Source organism: Strix uralensis, chromosome 5, assembly GCF_047716275.1.
Source record: "Strix uralensis isolate ZFMK-TIS-50842 chromosome 5, bStrUra1, whole genome shotgun sequence".
Taxonomy (NCBI): Eukaryota; Metazoa; Chordata; class Aves; order Strigiformes; family Strigidae; genus Strix; species Strix uralensis.
This window is the reverse complement of record NC_133976.1, coordinates 82,902,174-82,928,642: the sequence shown is the minus strand read 5'-3', so window position 1 is coordinate 82,928,642 and position 26,469 is coordinate 82,902,174. Positions and strand designations below refer to the sequence as shown.

Genomic DNA, 26,469 nt, shown 5'->3' with positions numbered 1-26,469 from the left:
ATGATAAATATGGAAAATTATATTTGGCTAGAAGGAGGCTGAGAAAGGGAACAGATGGCCACCAAAAGAATACTAGAGCAGCTAATAGTCACTGGCATATTTCCGGGATGAAAATTTAAATCTGAAACCAAGCAGAAGGGTTATCCATTTTTTTCTGATCAGGGTACTGTGTATGAAACTGATCCTGCTATGCTCTGACTAGATGAAGGTGGGCTTCCTGAAATGCATTCACCGAATGGAATAAACAACATTTCTCCTGCAGTTAACGGCTCTTGCAGTTATGCTGACAGAAATAGTTGACAAGGTGGGGAAAATGTTTATGTTCCTACTGTATTTTGAGTGACTGAGAGCGCATTTGCTATGGCTTTTCAATATATTGCATGATTTAACACCTACATTGCATTCTCTCTAAGTATTCTACAGGCTTTATTGAGTTTTGAGGACAGAGAGAACAAAGTGCCCATTTAAATGAGAGGACAATGGAGTCTATATTTTATATAGCTGTGTATTTAATAATTTCTAAAATTTTAATGCATTTCTGATTTCTATGGTCAACTGGGTACTGAAAAAATAAGCTGACATTTTGGGAATTATGAAAATGTGTCACAGTTTCTGATCGTGCAGAATGCTGTATGCTCAGTACCTAAAACTCCTTAAGACTGCTGAGTAGGTAGTGAATGAGGACATTGTTCTGTTTCTTGAGTGATAACTGGAATCAGCAAGGTAATACATGATTTGAAGGGCTGGAATAGCAGGAGATGATAGTTTGGGACTGAAGTGCAATATTGGAGCTGTAGGACAGGCTGAGTGCTATAGGAGTAGGACAGCCAGAAGTGAAATGGAGTGGAATAGTAACAGTTACTGCAGTTTTTCTTTAGTGTGCATCTGCCAGAGTTAAACCAGTCACAACAGCTCAGCTGTAGATCCCATACTAGATGTATAGGATTTTGCTAGAGAGCAGCAGCCGATGGGTCATCTGGATCAAGACCATCAAGTCACTGTGCAGACTAATTGATCAAGCCACCAGATCCCCATTCAGCCACCAGCAGGACTGTTGTAGGCACAGATCAGTTTTTCCACTGGTAAAAGGTTATGCTATTCACCTGTTTGGGGGAATGTTATGAGGGTTGATCAGTTTTTGATTTTAAGGTGTTTTGAATAAATTGCCTGAAGAGCTTTGAAGAACTATAAACCCTTAATAAGTAGGCTTTGAGAAAGAGAGACAAAGAGAATCCCAAATTTTCATTATTAAAAAAAGTCACAGCCATGGGCTGATGGACTGATTTTGCTTTTGCAGTGTAAAAGGAGAAATACCCATCTCAAAATCTTGTTCATCTTTCCCCAGTGAATGGAAGTTAAATGGATTCCATATCTTGGAGCTCACCCACCTGCTTCCTTAGTTCTTGCTGAGTTTTAAAGACATTTTGTGAATTGTTCATGCTCTGTCAGTAAATAAAAAATATTTTGAAATTTATGTTTAGTAATAGAGACGTGACTGCATAGCCTTTTAAAAGTATTGCTAAGATATAAAATGCCATTTTGGAATGAAGACTCTGCAGTCTGTCCAGGTATGTGAAGTCCACTCTTTCTTTGGTTTTCAGTGATAACCGGTTCTCTCTGAAATCCTTGCTTTATATTGACTTGTAGTTAGAAAAGCACAAAGTGGTTAAGAAACTGTCTTTAAATGGAGTGTATTGTTTTTATCAGCTCCAGAAACTGAAAAATAAAACTAGCTGGGAGTGAAGTATAGATGAAAAAGTACAACATGCACTAAAATTAATAGCTTTATTAAGATCTGGGTTGGTATATCTGGTAGAGTTATGACTGTGGATCCCAGACTCACATTCATAACAGATGTGATTCTCCCTTGAAATGCTGGACACGTAGTTTGCATGTGAAGTGTTTGTCTGTAGAAATACTCTGGCACTGGCTTTTCCATGGGTCATTTATGTAAATTCACACTGAAGAATAGTGACCGCAAGGATATTTGGTGCACCGGGCAAAGTATATCATGCTCTAGGACATTCATAGGTAGGTTGCAGTAATCCAGTGGTTCTCTTCTGGGGACATTTGTTGTGGTGGCTCTGGGGATGCTTTGGATTTACAGCACATAATCCCTTCTTACCTCTGGCCAGCTGATCTCCATTTCCAAAGACGGGAATTACTATGTCCTGCAAAGACAGGTCTTAGTACCTTTCCCTTTCCTAATATTCTCTACTCCACAGATATCCACGACCTTTCCTCTCAAAATGACCCAATTAGCATAATAAGACTAAAACCAGAGCTGTTGTTCTCAGCTTGTTCTGAATCTGAAGTTTACCCTTTAAACTTGCAGAAGGACTTATTTATTTGTGTTATTTTTCCTCTTCTTCTCTTTTTCTTTCAGGCTCAGATAGAGTCCCTTTCAGCGCAACGAGGCTGCATCATGGCAGATGTTTTATGGTACTAGCCAGTACAAAACACATTAAGCATACTCCTCCAGTATGCAGATATTTTTTCATGTGGACTAACTGAAGTCCATGACAAAGGCCTCTAAAAAGTGATCCCCTGGCACTGATACTGGTACCAGATAGGCTAAAAGTCATTGCAAAGAGCAAAGACCTTATCATCAGCAGGTGCTCTGCTCATTTAAGACCGTGTGACAGGTACAGGCCATGGAAGCCCTGGCTGCAAAACAGATAAAGAAGAACACCATACTGCTTTATTTAAGTATTTTTAATCTGCAGCTCACATCCATAAGATAATTTTGGCTGCAAATTCATTATTTTGGAACTCTAAATTTAAAGTTCCTGAGTCCAAGTGCTTCCGTTTCTAGAGAAAATATCGCTGTTCTACAACTTCAGAACTTCTGTAGTGGAACTGATGTGTCTGACTGGATAAAGGTGATTTTTTGACTGTGAGTGGAACAACGTCATGTCTCAGAGTCCAGGGATGAGGGAGCACTTTTGACCCAACCCAGTAGGGTTCACTCCAGCCTATAGAGCAGAGCTCCAAGCTGCTTTAGCCACAGAGTTTTCAGTATCTAAATTATTGTAAAGACTTCTGCAATTCACTGCAGTCTGTTATTTGACAGAAATGTACAGTGCTACTTATCATGTTTATAAAAAACCTGCTGAAAGCACCAGCAAAATCTTAAAAATGACAAGCTGCTTAGCACTTTCCCCATGTTTCTTTTTTTTTTGTATTTGTTGTTAATATTATCTGTCCATTGGAACCAATGAATTTTTTTCTATATCTCAGTAAATTTAAACATTGTTTTTAATTAAGCACTGTGTTTTTATAAAATCTGTACCACAAGTTGAATCAGTTTAATGCTGCTATTAACCATGGATGGGCTCACAATCCACCTTGTGAGGCAGTTTAAATCTGTCCTTCCAAGCAGACTCACTCACTATCAGCTTTCAAGCACGTATTTAGGGATGGCAGAGGCCCCCCTTCCCCTCCGCTGACCACATGGGCATATCAAGCATGCTGAGAGGCATAATAGGCAAATCAAGCTGTCTCTGCACCTGCCCACAAAACAGCTGTTCGACTGGGAGAGGAATTGCTAGAGCGTAGCGTGTTTTCAGCAGCTTTTGTGGTCCTCTCTCATACGCTGTGTTGGCACAGACATTGCCACAAAGGAAAGAAACGCAGAAACCATACAGAGATTTCAGGATTTTTTTTCCAGAATCATTTTTATTAAAGCATCATTTCATGTTTGCAGTCTTCCCATGTGGATGCATTTTCTCAGTCTCAACTGACTGTTCAAGAGAGAGATCATCTGGGATCTAACAGAGTCTTCCATCAGGTACGTGACTCTTCAGCTGACTTAAAAAATATCTGAATGCTTGTTTTGTAAGAGACCCCCTATAATAAATAAATCTGAGCAGAGGGAAGTCCTTTATTCCCTTCCCTCTTCCATTTCCCCTGTAGCTGTACGACTGTCCCAAGTGCCTGCAAGTATTTTGTTTTTGCTAAGCTGTTCAGTAGCATTTGAGGCATTTCTTCTGCCTAGCCACTTTTCATGAAAAGTCCACTGGAATCTCAGTTCTAAGGTTTTAAAAACTTTTCTGTCGTATTGGAAAAGAAAAATTACTCATTCAAGTTCGTTGGATTGAGAGCTTTGTTTCTTTGCTTTTTGAGAAAATATCAAACCTTTCCTTTGTTATAAAAAGCTTGACAAATTTGTTTCCATCCTTCCCCGATGACAAAAATGTCACAGGCTTACATGGGTTGTAGCCTTAAGTCTCTGGACCTTGCTCTGCATTTGATAGTGCATAGTTCATCTATTTCAGATCTATTTCAAATATTTTTTTAATTATTTGCCAAAGAAATAGTCTACCTCAAAAATTTTCTTTGCTGCCAAGAGTGTGATTTCTCACACCTTAGATAGCCAGGAATATTAGAGGTCCTAACATTCATAAAACTGCATCCTTAAATGACTGGCTTTAAAGAATGAGTTGTATATAAATGTTTTGCAAATAACAAATGGGAGAAATCTAAAGGAAGGACTAATAATCCTGGAGTTTTCAAATGAGTATAAGCATTTCTCTTTCAGTAAAATTTGCAGAGAGCTTGCCTTTTCCTCACTAATGAGGAGGGCAACAAAGGGGCCTAGTCCGAGTGAACTCCATGGGAAATGAGGGGGAAGGAAATATTGAGAAACCAGTGCAGGGAAGATACTCCCACTGTCTCCAGCCCTGGTGTTTGGCAGCAGTCCAGTCCCAATTTCTCTTCCACCACTGGGAATACCTAATAATGTTGCCTGCCGTTTATAATTAATGCCTGCTTATTACCCTACCTACGCTTTATTTTCTCTACTCGAAGGAGTCCTGCTGCCTGGACCGGCTGTTGGGTTTCCAAGCCCAACCACCTTTTCCAGCTGAAACAGTCACTGCTCTGATGCTGGATGGAGATGTTCTTGTAGGGAAACTTTCCTGCCCTAAAATGTGTCAGGCTGCCTGATTGTCTGGACGAACTACTCCTGCCCTTGTTACAACGAGTTGCTGCTAGAGAGTATCTGCTCTTTTCCCCTTCGCCATTAGGTGTCAGAAGGGAACCGTTCACATTTCCCAAGGTTTAAAATCCCTCTGAAGGTGTTTCACAGAATTGCTTGCTAGGTCGTTGGGTAATATTTAATTATGCTTTCTATTTAGAAAGTCAGTCGTGGTGTTATTTCCCTCCCACATCTGGAAGGTCAAGCAAAGCATGGCTTGGTTGCAGACACTGCAAACCCTTCCCCCCTTGAAAGCAGCCTGCCTCAGATAACAAATAAGAGCTTGCAGAATGTCCTCCCCTCTCTTCAGGTGAGTTATAAAGCTCTTAGACATCTCGCGTTTGTCTGATTAATCAGCTTCCTTCTAAGTACTGCTAAGAGAGTGTCAGTGACAAAGTGTCACAAGTGTGTTTTTGTGTGGGAAGAGAAATAATTTAGTGTCAGCATTTGCATCAGTTTCTGTTTTCAGCCAGAGTTAAAGAAAAAAAGTAAGAATTATAAACAGTCAAATACACCAGTATGGTTGTGTATACCTCCAGATATTTTAATGGCCACCCAACATCACAGGAAGTTTTTGAAGTCATCTTCACTTTTGGCATTCCTTCTTTTGAATTTTTTACAAATCCTGTGCCCACCCTCGGTCTGTACTTTTCTTCCTTTGCTGCTTCTCTCCCCAACAAATCAGGGACCTGGACTACTCACCACCACTACTCTGATCACCCCCTTTTTCACCTTTCTTCTTCAATGGAGTCTCTTTATTGAGAGATTTGACGGGTTCCACAGGTCTCTGATATGAAGTCTTTTCAAATCTCTTGCACTGGAAGTCCCCACATAAAGAATTTTGTTTGGGAAGTCACAAGTCTTCTCAAATACTTTGACTTTGAAATTGTCGGCTTGCTACTATTACAAATTATTTAATTTGTCTAGGAGGTGTGTGCATCATTGGGTGAAGCTACAAGATGCAAAATAGCATGAATGATGAGGTAGAATGGGTTAGTATATAAAATAATTTAAATTTTCTTTAAAGCTTAATTTTGTGGCCTTCATAAGTCAAACCTGCACTCAACTCCTACAAAAGGCAGTGATTAAGCTTTGCATCTGAAAATGAACCATCCCTCCATTTTATTTTCTGTGAAAAGATTGGAGCCAAGCATTTTACAGACGTTTTTTTAATTCTTTAAATGGAATTTATAGACCTATATAAGAACCTGTGTAAAGACCAGTAAGAAAGCCTTTTGCTTTTGCATTTAGAAATGGCAGGGGACAATAAAAATTTCAATTTAGAAAGCATGATTATGTGCTGTCTGTTCTGGAGATCTTCTTTTTTTACCCTTCCTTAGAAATAACACAGCATTGCTGAACTGAGGGAGTATGGATTGGAATGGGCAAGGTGGAGGTCTCAAGCTGGGGCACAGCAATATAGCAGTAGGGCTGACCTGTGTCAGCACAGACCTGCACTTGAGCTGTTCAAGTGCTGTCCCTCATACCTGGTTGCCCTGCTTTTGTAGCAGTTAATGCAAAAAAAAAGTAGCAAGGTTAGAGGTAAGTATGGGAAAATTATTTCATTTTAAAACAAACCCGTTTTCACTAATGTTAACATGTTCTTAACCCAAAACCCACAAGCATCAAGAATCACGTACCCAAGTGGTACCAGACGGGACTTCTTACAAGGACATGGTGGACTAGGATTGCCCACTGGTTAGTCCATACCACATGGCCTGGGTTCTTCTTGTCTTGGCAACCATGTGCTGGTTATTGAATATGGCTTTTGTACCCTTCTGACACTGAGAGATGCTGATCTTTTGTGTCTCCATCGTGTCCCACTTCTGGGAGTCATCAGAACTTTCTCTAGGGATGAGAAATTATAAATAAATTAAGGAATAATTTAGGTTAGAAAGGACCTCTGGAAGACATCTAGCCCAACCTCCCACTACAAGCAGAGCAAACTTTGAGCAGGTTGCTCAGGGGTCCAGCTGGGTTCTGAATATCTCAAAGGTTGGAGAGCCCACAGCTTCTCAGGCAACCTGTTGCAATAGTGAACCACTCATGCTAAAAAATGTTTCTCCTAATATCTAGTCAGCATTTCCTGTTTTGTAACTTGTATCCATTAGCCGCTGTACCCATCTTGTCCTAGAATCATGCACCTCTGAGAAGAGTCTGGTATTCCTCTATACCATCCTGACAAGCAACTAGACAGCAGTAAGATCACTCCTGAAGCTTCCTCTTCTGCAGACTGAACAAATGTATTTCCTGCAGCCTCTCCTTGTACATCATGCACTCCAGGCTCCTGACCATCCCCTGGCCTCTTCCCTGAATTTGCTCCAGCTGGTCAACGTCTTTCTTGTACTGGGAAACCCCAGACTAGACACAGCACTCCCAGCATGGTCTCACAAATGCTGAATAGAGGGGGAGATCACTTCCCCCACCCTGCTAGCTATCCTCTTGCTAACACAACCTGGGATGTGTTTGGACTTCTTTGTTACAAGGGCACACTGCTACCTCATGTTCAGGTTGGTGTCAGGCCCTTCCCTGCAAAGCTGCATCCTTTCAGTTGTCCCCCAGCCTGTTCTGTTGCATGGGTATATTGTGTTCCAGGTGCATGACTTAGCATTTGACTTTGTTCAACTTTAGAAGATACCTGTAGACCATTTTTCCAGCCTGCTGAAGTCCATTTGGACAGCAGCCCTGCTATGGTGTGCAGATTTGAGGGTGAACTCATTGTCCAGGTCCTTAATAAAGACACTAAACTGTACTGGCCTTAGCATTGCTCCCTGAGGGGTATCACTCCTAACCAATTGCCACTGATCACAGTCCTTGAACCTGACCATCCAACCAATTTTCCAGTCATGCTATAATCCATTTATCCAGTTCATATCTCACTCTTCAGGCTTCAAGCCGGTGAGAGAGTGTCACAAGCCCTGATGAAGTCAAAGTATACAATGTCCACTGCTATTATTTCATTGACCAAGCCAATCATTTCATCAGAGAAGGCAATCAAGTTGTTCAGACATCATTTGTTCATAAATTATGTTGGCCAATCCATACTGGCTGCTCCAAATCAACTTCTTGGCTCTCATTTGGTTGGAAATGGTTTCAAGAGGAATTGTTCCATAGCCCTTCCAGGGACTGAGGTAAGGTTAACCAGCCTGTAGTCTTCTTCTTCATGCCCTTTTTGAAGGTAGGTGTGATATTTGCCTTTTCCAAATGGTCAGGAACTACTCCTGATTGCCATCGACTTTCAAAGATGATAGAGAGCTGCCTTGCAGTGACGTGGGCCAGCTCCTTCCACACCCTCAGGTGCATTCTATCTGGTCCTGCAGACTCAGTGAACTCTCCTGATTTCCTTTGCCCTTCAGGGCGGTCATCCATGGGTTTATGATGAGAAGATCCCTGAACAAGCCTAAAGGTGCTTTTCTGAAGACCAGGGTTTGTAATTCTGCTTGTTTCACTCACTTCTCTGAGGATTTTAAACTCCACAAGTACATGGTCACTGCAGCCAAAGCTGCCCTTTCCTTAACCTTCACAGCCTCAACCAATCATTCCTTGCGTGTGAGTAACAGGTCCAGCAGTGCCTCTCAGATCACCTGCATTAAGAACACAGTCCAGATATCTCCCAGAATGCTTTTGCCACTTCAGCAGATACTGAGGTGACTGAATTACCCCATGAGTATCAGGGCCTTTAGATTATAATGACTCTTCCTAGTTGTGCCTAATTAAACACCCTCTTTACTAGGTTAGCAAAGCTCTTTGCGGACACTCTAGCCCTGATTCATGAGATGGATCCTGTTTCTGCTCATCCGTTCTTGTTTCTCATCCTATGTTTGTAGAAGTCATAGCCCTCTCTGTAGCTTCAGCCACGTATTGATCCACTGGATGCATCATCTCCAGCTGAGTCTTTTCCCTTCAGTGAAGGACTGAGGAGAACATGTCCTGGGCCTCCATACCCTACATCCTTATCCCAGAGCACACTGTCTTCTGTCTCCTTATCTGGTGCTCTTTTATCTCCAACCCTCCAGCATCTCTTCTTGATTCTGTAGTCTGACCTTTGTTTTCCCATTCTGGGAGCCCAGAGAATCTGCATGTGCTGGGATCTTGACCACCTGCTGATATAGGTGACATCTGTATATCCTTTCTTCTGCAGTTTTTTCCTTCTAGCGGTTCCTCACCCATGCAGGCCCATTTATTCCCCACTCATACCAGTCTTGTTTCTGTTATAAGTGTGTGTGTGTGCAGACCCAGGCTGGTGTCCCTGCAGTTCTGTGGGCTTCACAAGCAATCTCAAGGATTCTAGCACTACTCTCCACTGGATGTGCCCACATAGAAATCCAAGATGGATAATGCCTGTTATGCATCTTTCCTGCCCTCTATACTAGTTCATGAGAGTTACTGCAACTTAATCAAACCACAGCAGTTTGTAGCATTTCTAGCATGTATTGAATGAACCTGGAAGATGAACTTCCTTCTGTTATTTGGAGATTTATCTTTCCATGGTCCAATAGCCTCTAGTGTTATTGGCAGAATTTGCTCTCTGGGTAAGTAGGGTGTTCTAGTCCCCAAGCACGCTTGTTCTGTCTCAGCACAAAATTGATGTAGAGATCACTCAGTAAATCCAAAATAAGTATCTTGCAGCTTTGTCTTTGGGAATGTAGCATTTTTTAATATATTTTTTTATATTTTTATATAATTGCAGATCAGCTGAATGTTCATGAAGATATCTGAAAACAAAATTTACCTTTTTTTTTTTTTTTTTTTCTTGGCAGGAAAATGGAACTCGAGGCAATTTTTCCCAATTTAACCTTCCAGACAGTCTTCCTGAAAGTGATACCAGAGCCCAGACAAAACCATCAGAACTGGAAAACACCAGCATCAGTGTCAAACTGCCTATGACAGCTTCAGGTAGAATATAACAGAACATGCTAAAAAGACTGGAGTGACAAGCTGCCTGCACAGATAAGGAGCATATGCAGTCAGGATACTCAGTGACCAGAGGTCCCATGCTAAATCGTCACTGAAATATTTAACAACCATTTTGGAGTACAGGAATATGGATGGGCTCAGGGATTTTGAAAATTTCTACTTGGGGATGTATGCAATAGGAGAATAAATATACTAACACAAACATACAAATGAGACAACTATGCATTACACAAAATAATGTATATTTGTCTGAGATTCATGACAGGTCATGCAGGTGACAACAATTTCTATTACAGTGATAAAACACTTTTCCCACTTGCTTGCAGCTGTGTCACATTTTTTATCTATGTGGGCTAAATTGCATTTTGGGAGTTCTCAGATCTAGAAAGTTTCTGGCAGAGTTAATCTATTTTTAGAAGGAGTCTAGGAAAAAAAAGTAGCGGCCTTTTGCTTTGAAATTATTTATCATCCCTGCATTAGTGGATGAAGATCTGCCACTGTTTAACAAAACACCCACTTGCATGCCTAGAGAACACATTGATTTGTAATGCTACTGTCAGATTATTTATCTAGATTTAAATTATATAAGTGGAGGTGTTAGGGTAGCTGAAATGTTTCTATGCAGGAAGAATCAGGAGGACAGCAGATCTGGACCCTATTTAATTCCTAACCTCCTGCATCTGAGCTCGACTTTTTCTATCAGAATAACAAGTACTTGAAAGCTTTGGTTAACTAAGGCTTACTGCCATTTTATGAATATGACAATCAAACCAATAAAATAATTTTTTTTATGTAAGCTATGAAGCTTGCTGAAGCAGACAGACAACAGATGGGATTTTCAAAAACTAGGTACATAACTTTGCTCAAAATCAAATAATTTTTACCTAAGTTCTCTTGAAAGTCTTGCTGACAGATGATGAATGCTTTGTTGAACATGATACTGTAAGTCAGAAAAAGAAAAAAGAAATGTAAATTTATGCAAAATGTCAACACTGTGGAACCATAGAAATGTCGGTTGGAAGGGACCTCTAATGGTCAGCTACTCAGCCTCCTGCTCAAAGTGGCATGCTCTACTATAAAATGGTCCATTGTAAAAGCAATTTGCCATCAGGTTTCTGACATTTTATTGATTTTTGGTTTTATATTCTTGTTTTCTGATTTAGAAGCCTTGAAAAATTTTAGAAACCAGTTAACAGTCTATGAGCAAAAAGAAATTTTCAATTATACAGAGCTATGGTTTCTTGGGCTGGAAGCTAAAAAGATTGAAGGTTTGCCTGAAACCCAGAATAATAATTGTTACGATGATGAGCATGGTTCCTACTTAAAGGTAAGTGGAAAAATTATGGTATTTATTTTCAGCTCAGTAAGTTTGTAGTGACTGCCAACTCTTAAATGATCTATGTGAGATAAATGTTGTTTCTAGAAGATAAATATTCACATAGTGAAAACATCAGTACCAATCACTTTAAAGCTCAGAAGAGAATCCTAAAGAGAGACTCACTTTGCATCTCGTTCAGGATTGGTGCAAGGTAGGTGGATTAATGAAGCATGCACTTGTTATTTTCTCTGTCACCCTTATTTAATGTGGACTTCACTTGCTACCAGTCCAGCATCTTTCATAGACGGTAAACTCACACACACATGGACTTTAAAGCCTGATCTTTGTTGTACTATTTGAATCTGAATTATTTGTTTTCTTTTGAAGGTTTTACACGACCATATTGCATATCGATATGAAGTGTTGGAGGTCATTGGGAAAGGGTCATTCGGGCAGGTGGCTAAATGCTTGGATCATAAAACCAATGAATTAGTGGCATTGAAAATAATAAGGAATAAGAAAAGGTGAGACATCTGTTGACTTTATACCAGTACAATCAGCTTTTTGTTATGTAGGTAGCGTAGTGACAATCCAGGATAATGTGAACAAAGCAAAATCAATCCCCCTGTACATCAAGCTTTCATTAAACACAGTGAGAACAGAGTGAGGAAGGGTGATGTCAGGGACACAGAATTGGCCTGGACCCAGGAGAGACACAGTCTATGAAAGCAGGCACAGTTTTTCCAGACTTACAAGGAGGTCTCTGTATCTGTGACACAGTTAATACACAGCTCAGGTAACCCACCCTGCATGATTGAGACCTGAGAGCCTACATTCCCCCTAAGACTCCAAAACCACAGGAATATGCTGGGAGGCTCCAGTTGCTCATTTAAACATGAAAAATTCTACACTATGGTCCTAAACAACCCCTTCTTGTTATGTGACTCAATACAAATTTTTAGTTGAGTTTAGCCTGAGCCAGAGTCAATGAAGCAGATGAGAATGATGCTGTTGATTCCAGCAACAGTTTTAGCTGTTGTGTTTTTCCCCCTCAGTGAACACTAAATGTAAAGATGGTCTTCAAAACTGTCTTACTGTGGTAGGTGTGAAATATGGCCCTGTTCGAGTAAAGAGCAGCATTCCTGTGGACTTTGAAAGCACTAGGATTTTACTGTCTTTACAAGTCAAGATAACTACTTGTGTTACGTAAGGCCAGTATATTTAGACTCGGAAACAACCATAATGACTCAAAGTTACAGTAGTTAACAGGGGTGAAGGGTAAATTTTTAATAATTGTCCCACATGTTGAGTTTACAGTAAGATTGTGGTGTTTGTAGCATTTGTATTTCTAGAAATGCTAGACTGAGTTAATGTTATCATTCCTATGTCATGTGATATTTCAGATTTCACAGCCAGGCTTTGGTAGAAGTGAAGATCCTTGATGCTCTCCTGAAGAAGGATAAAGATGATACTCACAATATCATCCACATGAAGGAATACTTCTACTTTCGCAATCACTTCTGTATTTCCTTTGAACTGCTGGGGTAAAGTATATTTTCCTCTACAAAATTTTAAGAAGTATTGTAGATCTTGTGCCTTACAAGCTTTAATTTTTATGTCTTCTTTGGAAGAATTTGCAGCTCTTAATGTTACAAGGAAGGAACAATGTCTAAATACAGACTGCATAACGGAGTCTTTGATCACCAAAGGTGAACTGAAAAAGGCCCTGTTCAGACTTCACACAGACAATGACATGATCCATCCCTTATTTCCTGTGCTGTGTATTGAAGTCTTCTTCCCTGAAAGACCTATGGGGAAAAGAGTAAAACAATGAACTCAGGACTGGTAAACGTCAGGTTATATAAATGTGAATAATATTAAATAATTTATAAATATAGTTTCTTCTTGCTTTCTATGAACCTGTGCTGCAGGACACATCTTAGGAGGAATTCTGGGGAAATTTTAGAGAATTCATATTATTCTATTCACCAGCCTCCTTGTAATCAGGGCATGACTGAAATTATGAAGGTTGCCCACAGTTCCCCATACCTTAAAGTAAAGCCCCCGTTGCTGCATGTGTTATAGTCCTTGCTGAAGATTCATCATCGTATGAAAAGCTTGATCTCAAAGAGACCTAAATTCATTGCGTTGCTGCATGTGAGTCTATCACACACAGACACACAGGGATAAGAGCTGACTCCTTTCCAGAGAAGACACAGACGAACCTTTTCAGAAAGCTGCTGTGAAAACTTGAGGGAAAACTTTCATGGGATAGCCACTATGTTCAGCTCTTTACAGAAGAGTTGAAGACTGGTTGTGAAATTTTTATTGCTTCTAAAATATAGTGAAAACTGCTTAATTTGTGAACTTTCTTCTCCATCAAGTCCTGGTAATTTAATTTACTTCTGAAGGAATGGGCCTTGCCTGACACCATGTACAAGTGGGGCAGGCAGAAATCTACAGTTGTTTATGTCCCTGCAGACACGTGTCGTCCTGCTGAGGACACCTCTTGAGATCATATTGCTTGTGCCTTCAATCCCTTCGATAGCCACCATCCCCGTGGCTGTTTCCTCCTCCAAAGAATCACCACATGTTAAGCACTCAGTACTTTCTGGGGTGCAGCCGAGGCTGGGAGCTCCCCAGGGCTCTGGCACCGGGAGTTATGGGGGCTTCCTTGAGTCTATCAGGGCAGGGCCTGGTAGGCAGGAGAAGGGCAGCTGGGGGGCACTGGGGCAGCCCCAGCCCTGGGTGCAGGGATGGGCCAAGGCTGGGCTGGGACGTGGGCCTGCAGGTGGGACCATCTTGGTGGGCAGCCACAGACCAGTCCTGCTGTGGTGTAGCTGGAGCAGGGGCTGATGGCCCCAGGGGCTGGCATGGGGTCCTGGGCAGGGCCATCAGGGCTGGTGGTGCCCTTGGGGTCTCTGGGCAGCCTTCACATGTTGCCAGCCATGCTTGGCAGAAGTTAGCAGCATCATTTAATGCCTTACGAGAAGGAGCTAAGATACGATGGTGACAGGAGGGAAATAAAAACCTAACGAGACCTGAATTTATGGGGGTATTCATCTAGAAAGCTTTACTGCTGATTAAAGACTCTTTAGATGAAAAGGATTTACACAAAGTGACAAAGCAAAGACAAATGAGAGTGAAAGAAGACTGAAGAGAATTTATTTCTCTCAGTTCCTGAATGATAGTTGTTCTTGGTGAAAATCAGCACAGCTGCGTAACATAGCACTGAATTTAGCAAGCAAGCAAGTCCACTGACATTATGTCTTCTTTAGATCTGGAGGCTCAGGGAGATGTTTGTGCATATTGCATGCAGAAGAGCATTCTCAAGGAAGAAAATAGCTAAGTCATTTTCTTCTGCATGAGTCCTCCCTCATGTAGGAAGACAGGCTAAATACTGTCTTAATGCACTGTAAACTAATCATGCCTTTAAAAATAAGTTCCCTAATCTCCTTTCTGCTTTCTGTCTTCTTCTTCTTCTTCCACCCCCACAACCCCCGCAGAATAAATTTGTATGAGTTGATCAAAAAGAACAACTTCCAAGGTTTCAGTTTGTCTTTAATTCGACACTTCACTCAGTGTGTGCTGAGATGTTTACAAGTGCTCTACCAGGAGAGAATCATTCACTGTGATCTGAAGCCTGTAAGTACAGTCATTTCATAACCTGTTATTCTGTACACAATACATCAGCTTCATCCTATTCTTATCGATCGAGAGGAACTCTCAGAAGAATCCTTAAAACCCAGTAGGGTATTTGTACAGAAGCTAGAGTTTATTTCAGACTGTATTAGCACTAGAGTCAAGTGATTTTTTCCATTGATTCAGTTCATTCACTGCAGTGTTATACAAGATAATCTGGTTGCCAAAATGTATGCAAATATTAATCAGATTCAGGTAATGGCTTTTTGCTTAAAGAAAGAACCAAGTACTTGTGAAATTAAGCATTACAATATGAGGGACTTTATGATGCAAGGAGATATTCACAAGGCAGCCTGTTTCAGGTTATCCTGTTAAGTGTATTTAATTTCATATGCATAACTATAAAATTAAGTAGCCTAGAAAATGACAAAGCAATTCTATAGTACAGCATTTAGGGTGCTCACCTGTTTCTGGAGGAACATCTGTGATCCAATTCCTGCTGCTATATCTGCTAAGCATTCATGCTAGGTGAAACATTTCCATTCTCCTTAAGCTCCAATCTTACATTTTTGTAATTTTCTGAGATTTCTGAAGTATTTTAATTCTATTTTCATTTCAGGTGAACGTTTCTCTTGATTTCTTCTTCAAAACTGCAAATGAACCAATAAATAAATAAATAAATCCGCTCTCAAGTAAAAATACTAAGGATGACATTCTGGTCTCACTTTGCTTAATGTATCCTGACTCAGAAGTCTGAAGAGTCACATACTGTCTGTACCCATTGTCTTGCCAACATCTTTGCCAGACCAATTTGCAGTGAGAAGTGAGGTTTGCAAGATAACCAAAATATCTTAATCAGAAACAATTAGTCCAATGGGAAATCTGTTTCCAGGCAGCCACTGACAAGGAACGAGGTTGGCGAGATCAATGAGCGTAATCTGTATTTAGAGTAACACATTAGTGAACATTTAGTGAGTTAACTAAAAGATAATTCTCTTCTCATTCTACAGTTGTAGAGTTTCATGAATTTGATTTATGTTGCCTGAAACTCGCATCTGTTATTCCATCTGCCTCCCATGATATTTCTCAACATAAGGTGGAGTATGGAGTTTCTCTGGACTTAATGCTAGGTAATCACTTCCCCCAGAACCTGATTTTGCAGTTAATCAGCTCTCTTGCATTGTGAGAGATTCAGCATTAGAGACAGAGTCCTACCATGAGCATGAAGGGATAGCTAGCTGCAGAGAGAGAATGCTTCTTCCCACAACAGAACCAAGAACACCTGGATAGTGGAAGTCAGTCCCTGCCTTGACTTTCATCAGTAGCAGCTTCTCCCTCCTGTCACACACAGTATTTCCTTACGAGTCCACTAATTACCCAAGAAACTACTTTATCGTTATTTGGCATCAACCTGGGAACTGCTCAGTCTCTCAAAGCTTTGATATATAATCACTTTAAAACTGGTCGATAAAGGTAGCCACATCTCTGCTGAGAAGCAGAGAAGACTGTATGATCAGAAAGGAAATCAAAGGAAATCCTTGATTTAGGTAGATTTTTGATGAGGATAAAATTCAACTCTGCTGCAGAGAACTAATAGTCTATGTTTACTCATCAGTGCAACTAGTCCTGAGATAGCTGTTTAAGAATCACTTCTCAAGCTGGAATTGTAGGCACACAGTGCTGTACCCATCAGCACCCAGCTAATTATCCATAGTACCCTACCATTTCTGTTCATCACTACCGTGGGATCTCTGCATCCCACTGTTGTGAGGTGGAGAGAGGTATGCTTACAGAGAGTCTGCAGAAAGTTGAAAACAGTGGAGAGAAGAACTGTGAAGTACAACTCATTCATGTGGCAGGGACTTTCTGTGGTTACAAAAGGATGGTTCTGGTTAATTTAGCACAGCATGCAACCAGGTGCAGTTTGCCTTCTACTAGACGAGCAACAATGAGTTTTGGGGAACTCACCCTGCTCACACGGCAGCATTGTCACTGGAGGGTGCCTTGGTATCACCACACACTGCACAGGGCAGTGACCTGGATTGTGTGTGAGGGACTATTGCCCCTGTCTAGCCGACCTTCAAACTGGGTACCTTTACAAATCTCCCCTCTGCTTTGGTTAATTGCACATTATTGGATGCCTACTCATGTTAGCAAATGCATTCCCAAGGAAGTTGTAGTTTGAAGCTTTTATTATGCAGGTAAGTGTAAACCCAATGTGTTATGCATTGCTTATTTTCCAAAGTGTTCACTAACCTAATGTGGTGTTAAAACCCTTTTTTCCCTGTGATTTTTTTCTCTTTAGGAGAACATATTATTATATCACAAAGGCCAAGGTTCAGTTAAAGTTATTGATTTTGGATCAAGCTGCTATGAACACCAAAGAGGTTTGCAGAAAAGTCAAGTTGATGTAATTTTCTTAATAAGCTTTCTTGATTTAAATAATGTGGAAAAACTATTTCTTTGATTGAGCTAATATAGTGACCTGTGCCCCTAGAATCTGCTGAACTGTCCAGCCAATGGTTGTGGAACAAATACTGGTAGGAGACAAGTAAGCTATTACCACGCTTTTTCTTTGTCCCAAGTCTGATCAGCTCCTCTACTTCTGTTGAAATCAGAACTGCATTTGCAAGAGTGGTTAGCTGAAACAGGCCTATGAGGATAATCCCAATACTTCACTTAACAAGGAGTTTATCAGGTCTAGAGAGCCTTTCTCAGTGGGATGGTTAAATTATAATTGGTACTTTTTGGATGAACACAATGCAGGGAATGGGAATTACACTTTAAGTTTAGAAAGCCTTAGGTTTTATTTTTACTCTCTGAAAGATTTAAGTAGAATGTGCAGGAGATAACAAGAACAAACTTTGTAAAGGAGAAATGAATGTATAAAAATTCACCTAATAATAAATCTTAACATTAATAGACATATTGTAAAGCACAAATGATATCATCATCAGGAATGCAAGTATCATCTGTTAAAAAAACCCTCACAACAACAAAAAACAAAACCCAAGAAAGAAATCTGCACTGCATTTTATTAAGTTCGAAAAAGAAAACTAATCTTAAATGGCTCATATTTTTCCTATGAAAGACTGATATTTAAGCTGAGCCAAACCTGTTCCTCTATGTTTTGGGATTCAGACCATTACATGTATATCCCAGTTTTGTAGGAGTGCATAAAAATTTTAGGTTTGCCCAAGTTTTAGAGAACATAATCTGAGAAGCAGCCTGAAATATTTGTGAAGAGTAACATATTGAAACACAAAACAAGTGAAAAGAAAGATGGAACATGACTGAGGAGACTGCCAGCTGAAGCAAGAATTGGTACAGTCCTCAAAGTGGTACAGGATTAGAGAGTAGAAAACAGAAAGTCAGCTATTTATTTGTGACACAAATGACAAAAAGCAGACAATAATTCTGCAGTTGGTCAAATGCACAAAGGCACAGATTGCCACCACGGTATTCTCTAACTGTACAGATTTGGTGAAATCACAAGTTGTGCAGCACTTACTTTCCAGGGTGCTTTCCTTCCTGAAAGATTTTGAATATGTGGGGATGCAAAGAAGTGCGGAAATATAAACAAAGTGGCCATCAGAGAGATAGGAATAAGAAAATAACAGAGCTTGCATGCTGTCATCATGTTCAGTTGTCTGAATGACAGGAGGTAAAAGAATTAGTCTACTCACTGTGATGAAACCCAGTCTTGAAATGAGATCTCTTGGCATCTGCTGTGGGGCTATAATGCATTAATAGGGAAATCAGAAGGCAGCAGGAGATGTACCCTAGGTGTCAGTGAAATCAGTATTTCCTACAGTGCAAGCCTGTGATAATGAAGAACTGTTGATTGATGCAAGGGGAAGACCTCCAAAGAGGAAAATCAACATGGAGTAAGCTGAATCAAAGCATTAATAGAATAGTTTCTTTCAGTGAATCTTGCTGAAGAACAATTTTCAAATAGAACAGTGGAAAACATATCACCCATTGATTTTAGGAAAGGATTAGAAAAGGTTTTCAGAGCCTGTGTGAGCAATCCCTTAATGTCAGCTAATGGATAGAGTAGATATATGATGGCTGAACATGTGTTTCACTTTTCTGTGAAATCTGGAATCCACATTTCTGTCCCAATTATGATATTTTGCTTCTTGTCTAATTTTTTGTTTTGATATAGTGTACACCTATGTTCAGAGCCGGTTTTATCGCTCGCCTGAAGTGATTCTTGGTCATCCTTATGCTATGGCTGTTGATATGTGGAGCTTAGGCTGTATCATAGCTGAGCTTTACACAGGCTACCCACTGTTTCCAGGGGAAAATGAAGTTGACCAACTTGCCTGCATCATGGAGGTAACTTTTGGGATTGTCTTTTGAATTGCATACTCATTTGATAAACTACACTGCCAGCAACAAAGAGAAATCTCAAGGGATAATGAAATTTAATTGGCTATGGGCTGGCCTTTAAGAAGGGGTTTTTTTACAGCCAAAGGGCTCTATGAGAGGGTGGGTTCTAATGCAAAACTGTTATTTCCATCTCATGTGCCAAACACTGCTCTGTACACTCATTGTCTTGCTTCTGAAGGAAACATGTTTTAATCTGGTCAGAATTTGTCCTGAGAAGTTAGAACAGAAGAAGCATATCTAAGGGGAAGGAAAAGCAATCCAAACTATAACAGGGTCCTCTTCTCTTAGAAATCAACTATGTGTCGGCTGAATCAGATCTCTTTAGTCCAAACTCCTGCTGAGAAAGATATTTTTGCTAACATTTGAGTCCTCAGCTGTGGCTTTGTCTAGCAAATCTTGAAAACCTCAAAGGCTTGAGTAGAAACCCACCGGGTGACCTGCTCAAGTGCTGCTCTACACTCCTGGTGAAAAAGTTTTTTTCTTATAGTCACCCTGTACTTCTCAAACCACAATTTGTGGATGTTGTCCCTTCTTATACTGTCTGCACCTACCAAGGAATTTGGCTATATCATCTTTGTAAATGTTTTTCAAAGAGTTTTATGAACGTACTGTGACATCACCTACCCAGTGCAAATGTTAGAATAGGTGCAAAACTGACCCATGAAAGCAAGTTACTTAGTTACCCCATACCAATCACTAAACTGCAACCTGACATTGAACTCAGCCCAAATTCTGATCCTTCTAGTGCCATGTTAGTCTGTACAAGACTTTTCAAAGACAGCACCTCTCCATGTGGTCTCCTACAACAGCTGTCATTAACAGAGATGCTTGTTCTTAGAGCCTTCTGTGGTAGTGAAGATCCCAGTGTCATCCTTTATGAGATCACATTTTCTGTGTGCAGACAGCTCTGAGGAATCCCTCAATTCCTTCCACAATAAATAGCACAAGAGGAAATGGTTTGTAGACATTTCACAGTAAATTGCAACATTCAACTTCTTTTCAAATGGAGGGTGAAATACCACATTTCTCTTGATGGTTATGTATGTTTATGAAATGAGAAGTAACTCTATGAATTCATTTTCTATGTTGAAGGTATTGGGTCTTCCACCAGCTGATTTTATCCAGGCTGCATCAAGGAAGCGAACGTTCTTTGGTAACTGCTTCTGATGGTTTGTCCTTGCTGGATTCCTTCCCTGCTAGTTAACACTAGTTAATAGCACTGGTAGAGAGTAGGGTCAGACAACCTTAGCTGCTTCTTAGCTGGTAAAACTTCTACCAGGAAGAGGTATTGAGGAGAAGCAAACGGGTAACATGAGGGCTACAAATGAACTTGGTGCTGTGCTCTTCATGTCGTACGGGCCTCTCATTACCAAGGTGATAGGGAAGGGATTGGAAAATACATTCCACTGTTACTCCTTAAAAATACTATTGCTAAAAGGAACACAGTGGGCTTTGGGAACTAAGTTGGTTTTGGTTTTGGAAATTACACAAAAGAACAAAAAATCACAGTGTAGGATGCAGTCCCTAGGATGTAACTAATATTGTTTGCCACAAAGCTGGCAGACTATCAATCCAACAGGGCAAAACCAGAGTTAGTGGGATGGGTATGGGTACCATTTTTGTAAATCTCTTAACTATTTAGTGAGGATTTTTAGCATAATTTGTTCAGCATGTCTTTATTTTTTTAAGATTCCAAAGGTTTTCCTAAATCCATAACTAACAGCAAGGGAAAAAAGAGATGCCCAGACTCCAAGGATCTAAGCACAGTGCTGAAAACCCATGATGCTGGTTTCTTGGACTTTCTAAAAGGATGTCTAATGTGAGTTCATGGTTTTAACTTACATGCAGCAGGCTAGTTTTGACTTTTGCTTTTCTCGTGCCTTTAAAATCTTTGTATCCTTTGGGGTTTTTTGATGGGATGTTTTGGTTTTTTTGGTTGTTTTTTTCCACATGGTAGTATTTGGGTAACTATTATTATTATTCACAGCTTATTGCAGGGAGAAACGATTGCACAGAAAGACTATATGGGATTAGTCCAAGATACAAAAAGAAAGCTGACACCATCATATCCAAAAGCAGATCTTCTTCTTCTGATGCTAGAGACTAAACTCTAAAAGCAATGATTTTTACCCACTGAGACTTTTGTATTAAATCCTTTCTGATAAAGGTTCATTCAGATAACATAGATAATGGTACTGCACTGTCCCAAGGCTGTGCATATCTGGAGATCAAAGCTTGGTTTTGGATTTAAATCTAACTCCCACTTTGGTGGGAAGAAAGTCTTCCAATTTCCTCCAGCAGGAGTTCTATTTGGAGCTGACTTAACTGGATTGAATGTCTTGACTATATTTTCTGTGCTAGGCCTTGGAAATGGCAATCAGGTGATGCACCATGGTATATGTATGAAAACAGTTCTGCTGACTCGAATATCTGCTTACAAAGATCTTGCTCTCTGCATGCACATTCCCTTGGGTGAGATTAGACTCTTTTTAGTTCAAATGCACCATATGCGACCCCGTAGCAGAGGATTAAAAGGCAAAGTACATTCAGCCATGTCTCCAACCCAGAATCAATGGTATTGCTTGCTTGCTTCTTCTTTACTGTGGTAATTAGCAAGGAGAATGACTTAGCACAGTTACCAGAGTGTTACCTTGTAGTTTGCATGCTGATTTAAGCCCTTTTTCTCCTTATCATAGTTATACTTATTTTTCATTGACAGCAGTCACATTGCACATTTCAAGAATTATTTGATAGAATGTATTTGTCCATTCTCTTGATTGGAAGAGATTTTTATAAATCACTGGAGTTCAGAATGCGAGAAGAGTCTTAATATGTCTCAGATCGTGTCATTTCTGGGATAAAATGTTGACTTTACTCCAGTCAAGGATTTTGCTACTGAATACCTAGTATGACAAGTGGTCCACAGCTGTTTTCTTAAAGGAAATTGACAATTTGCACATTTTTGTCAACTGCTAAATACAAATAACATCTAATTGTTAACAGTCTTCACACAAGGTAGAAATCCCACACATTCTCTATGCCAGGAACTTTTTACCTAGTATCACACAATACTTCAGGTTGGAAGCGACCTCTGGAAGTCATCTAGCCCACTCTCCCACTCAAAGCAGGGCAAACATGGAGTAGGTTGCTCAGGACTTTGTCCAGTTGGGTTCTGAGTATCTCCAGAGAGGGAGATCCACAGCCTCTTGGGGCAACCTGTTCCAGTAGTGAGCCACACTCATGGCGAGACCGTCAGTGGCAAAGTGTCTATATGTTTGTGTGGGGAAAGAGAGACGTGATTTGGTGTCGCCAGCATATCATGTGTTATCACAAAGTAAATGGAACTTTTAAATAGATGAAGTACTGTGGGAGAAGCAAACTATTTCATGGCTCAAACATGATCATGTGTCTCTTCCGAGGTGGTCAGGTTACTAAGCATTTTACAGGGTGGGACTCCATGGACCCTGCTGATAGGAGGTGTCACTTTACTAATAGGTCTTTTTGCTTGGGAGATAGTTACTAATGAGGTTTTATTCATCTATCAAACTAAAAGACTGAGCATGCAGGAACAAACTTTTGTCTGGTTGCCTTAAATACTGACCTCTTGCATAGACACAGGGAGGCTTTTGGAGTGAGCTTGGATCCTAATTCGTACTGTGTAATGACAGCAGAAGCTGATCCCATAACTTTTCCAGTGTTACCTGTATCTTATGTAAGGCTAATATTTTGTGTCTTCTTTAGCACTGACTGTAAGTTTCCTTCTAGCAGTTCAGCAGTACTTTCCTAAAGAAATCCAAGCTAATTTGTGGTTATATGAAAAAAAAAAAAAAAATCGTCCCCCTCTGTTTCACAAGAAGGTTGTTTTTAATGTTCTCTGTTTGCTAAATCTTTATGAATCGTTGATCCATTTTGCGTTGTTGGCTGAATTAGAATATTTAGAAAATAATCCCAGTGAAGTAAAAAAACCCTGTAAACAAGTCATTTCAGGTCACACAGGAAAAAAAGTTATGTGTTGTGATTCCTTAAATTTTCAAAGGAATGAAGTAAGGTTTGAAATGAAAACTCTTTTTGAGACAAAAAGAATTGAACTATCTTGTCTTTTTCAGCTGCTAATCTGTGTCTGTCCAAAGTGGCCTGATACATTTGCCGTGACTTCACAAATACCTTTATTCAACTTGTATACACTTGTTTTGCGGATGAAAACATCAGACAAAAAAAAAAAAAAAAAATCACTCAGCTCTTGTTATGACAAGAATCTGTTTGTTTTTCTACATTATTTCTGTACAGTTCTGGATGGCACTGAGATTAGAACAAAATAGTCTGCAACTGATGTAGAGATTACAAACAGAAATATTAGGACTGATATGAATGCAGTATGAATGGAAATGTACGTGTGTTTAAGCACTGGAAGAAACAGCAGAACAGGGGTTGAAAGAATGGCATGTATTGGTAACAAAGGACACTGCTCCCACTTGTAAAACTGGGGAGTGTGTTGTCTGTGTCACTGCCAGGAAGCCTGCGCCCTGGTGAGACCACACCACAGGTGAAAAATCTCAAAGCTCACAGCAATTGCATGGCAACAAGGTTGCAGAATATCACATATGCCATCCATTCCTGTTAGCCCGAAAGGAAAACAAACATATATTCCAAAATACAAGGAAAACCAGACCATGAGTAGCTACCTTGCCTAACATTTATGGAGACTGATGCCTGCAAGGTTCTAATCTGAACGACCATGCCCAAACAGCAGGTGACTCCTAAAGGATATAAAAGATCCATCTAAAGACTAGTACATCATCACCAATCAAGAAGAACTCCAGAGATGTGATGAGGACTCAGTAGCTGACAACCCTTGTCCTTTGTGTGACACACAGGTGGTCTTGGCCAGAACACTTGGTACTTGCAAGTATGTGTGTGTGAGAACTGAGTGAATGAAACCTGTGAGAGGATAAAGTCAACGTACAGATTTTGCAAAAAAAAATCACCTTTCATTTCCATAATAACATCTCATATGAGTTTTGTTACACTAAGTTTCTACAGTAGTTTCAGGTGCAGTTAAATTAGGGAAGACATATCTTTTAATTAATTACCCTATGTCTCACTTACATTCCCTTTCTGGGAGCTTTCATTAACAGGATGTGAAAACATTGAAGCAAATATTCAGTACGGTCCCTACCCTAATAACACCATGAGCTGCGTGTTAAAAATGGTTTGATGCTGTAGAGGGTTTGATCAGCAAAGCACACAGTGCTGAAGCAAATATAAATTTTCAAAGGATGGAGAAGATCACCTAAGATTTTTCCTTGTTTTCAGTTAAAATTTTTTTGTTTCAAAAAACGTCCTCATGACCTGACTTTCTGAAGACAATACTGAATCTTTTGGCTTAAACTACTTTTCAGTTAGAAATAGTTGAATAACTATTTGTCTACCATGGATTTAAGGTGGGAACCTGCCCTGCGCATGACTCCCGATGAAGCAATGAAGCATGCATGGATCCAGGAACCAAAAATATTCAGAGCAAAACAGAAAACACAGACTTCAAGGAAGATGAGCGATGGCTCTTTCTCTACACCGGAAAATGAAAAAGAAAATATTCGTAAGCATGTGCTACCTGGAGAACTAACTGCATTTATATTAGTGTTTAGTATTTCTTTATATTTAATATCATCTGTCTGAAGTAAGGTGAGGTGATAGTACACAGTGTGCAGATAATGAATGGTCACTGGAATGTGGTGGATAGAGACACCATCTCTCACTTCTGTAGAAATGCATTACTTATGTTTTATAGCAGCTGCCATCAAGAAGACTGGCAGTACTAAAGAATCACATAGACAGCAAAATAGTTACGGTATCTGACACCACGCCACAGTACACTTCCCTTTCAGAGCAAAAGAACGTATCAACGGTGGTTGTAAGATTCCAGAGAGAATTTTCAACTGTTTTTTTGTGAATTTGTGGTGATCACATGTTTATCTGTTGCTAAGAGTCTGCCTTCTCACCCTATACTTTTTTTTTATTTATTATTACAGAAAATATCTGGAAAGATACGGCTGACAAAGTGAAAAGTGAACTGGATAAAAGACTGACTCCTACTGTGTCCTCCACAGGCACAACAGAAAATCATGTGCAGAACACAAGGAAACATGTTATCCCAGAGAAACATTTGGAAACCCAAATGGAAAAGCCTATAAAAAATGATCAAGAAGAACACAGTGGTGAAACAGCTCTTCCAAAAAATTCTCTTTTTTTCCCACCAATTAAGTAATACACGGCACAAGCGATGATTGGTTTTGTTGCATACCTGGTATATTTTGTAGGTATTACTTGTACTCAGGAATATAAGCTGTATCTGTCTGTACATGGGCTGTGCACATTGTAAGTACATGTAATGTTCATTTTACCCTGAAATAGTCCAGGCAACCAAAACAGAATTTGAAAACCGTTCCTTTTCCTCATCTACATCTTTGTGATCAGAGATCCTTCACAACCAGCAGCAATAAAATGGAGATTGTACAGGTGAAGAGTGGTTTATTCTTGATGTTAGAATAGACTTTCACATTTTAGATTTTCCTGGATCTAAAAGAACAAATGCATTGATTGAAGAATCTGAATACTTTCACTTACATCAATGTAAGTCAGGAACAATTCGTGGATAGGATTACTGGATTTACTTCTGTATATAGAAAATAAGAGACACCAAGCCCAGCTTCTTCACTTTCCTCCTTCTTTATCTCTCTTTTTTATAGTGAAGGACTAGATGGAAACCATTGTCACACTTTCTTAGCAGATTTAGGAATGTAAATTATGTTCTTTAGCTCTTTAGCAGCAACAAAGAAGAGTGGTACTCTGGGCCCACTTATGCAGGGACTCCACTCAGTATTCATATCAACAAGAAGGATGGATCAAAGCAAGCTGTTTTGATTCAGAAAAATTGTCCTCCACAGGAAGTTTAACTTAATACTCTGAAAAAAACAGATTTCTATGACCCCTGTGATGTATAGATTTAATTAATTTAAACATTTAGCTCTTTGGACAATAGACTGTCTTTTCATTGCATTTGTAAAGCACCCACCTCATTATGACTCTTACACTTTACTGTGGCTTAGAGACAGTACCGCAATTTAAAAGGAAATAATGAGGAAAATGTCCTACAAAGTGCAGCTGCTACTGTAGCAGTGACACTGCAGCAGTCCCAAGAGAAATAGATGTTTGTAGGTGT

General features: G+C 39.9%; 1 protein-coding gene across 2 annotated transcripts; it reads left to right on the top strand.

Moving 5' to 3' along the window:
- Positions 1-212: 212 nt before the first annotated feature.
- DYRK4 (dual specificity tyrosine phosphorylation regulated kinase 4) lies at positions 213-25,747 on the top strand. Of its 2 annotated transcripts, none has more exons than XM_074869509.1 (14): positions 213-304; positions 3,707-3,790; positions 5,139-5,288; positions 9,739-9,874; positions 11,125-11,222; positions 11,601-11,737; positions 12,617-12,757; positions 14,720-14,858; positions 17,161-17,242; positions 19,024-19,196; positions 20,343-20,403; positions 20,940-21,069; positions 24,692-24,846; positions 25,280-25,747. In XM_074869509.1, exons 1-14 carry the CDS (start codon positions 281-283, stop codon positions 25,513-25,515), a joined length of 1,746 nt encoding a protein of 581 aa, XP_074725610.1. In that variant the 5' UTR covers positions 213-280; the 3' UTR covers positions 25,516-25,747. The 2 variants fall into 2 exon arrangements, with proteins under 2 accessions (XP_074725610.1, XP_074725609.1); XM_074869508.1 differs by having other exon boundaries at positions 11,059-11,222.
- The last annotated feature ends 722 nt before the right edge of the window (positions 25,748-26,469 follow it).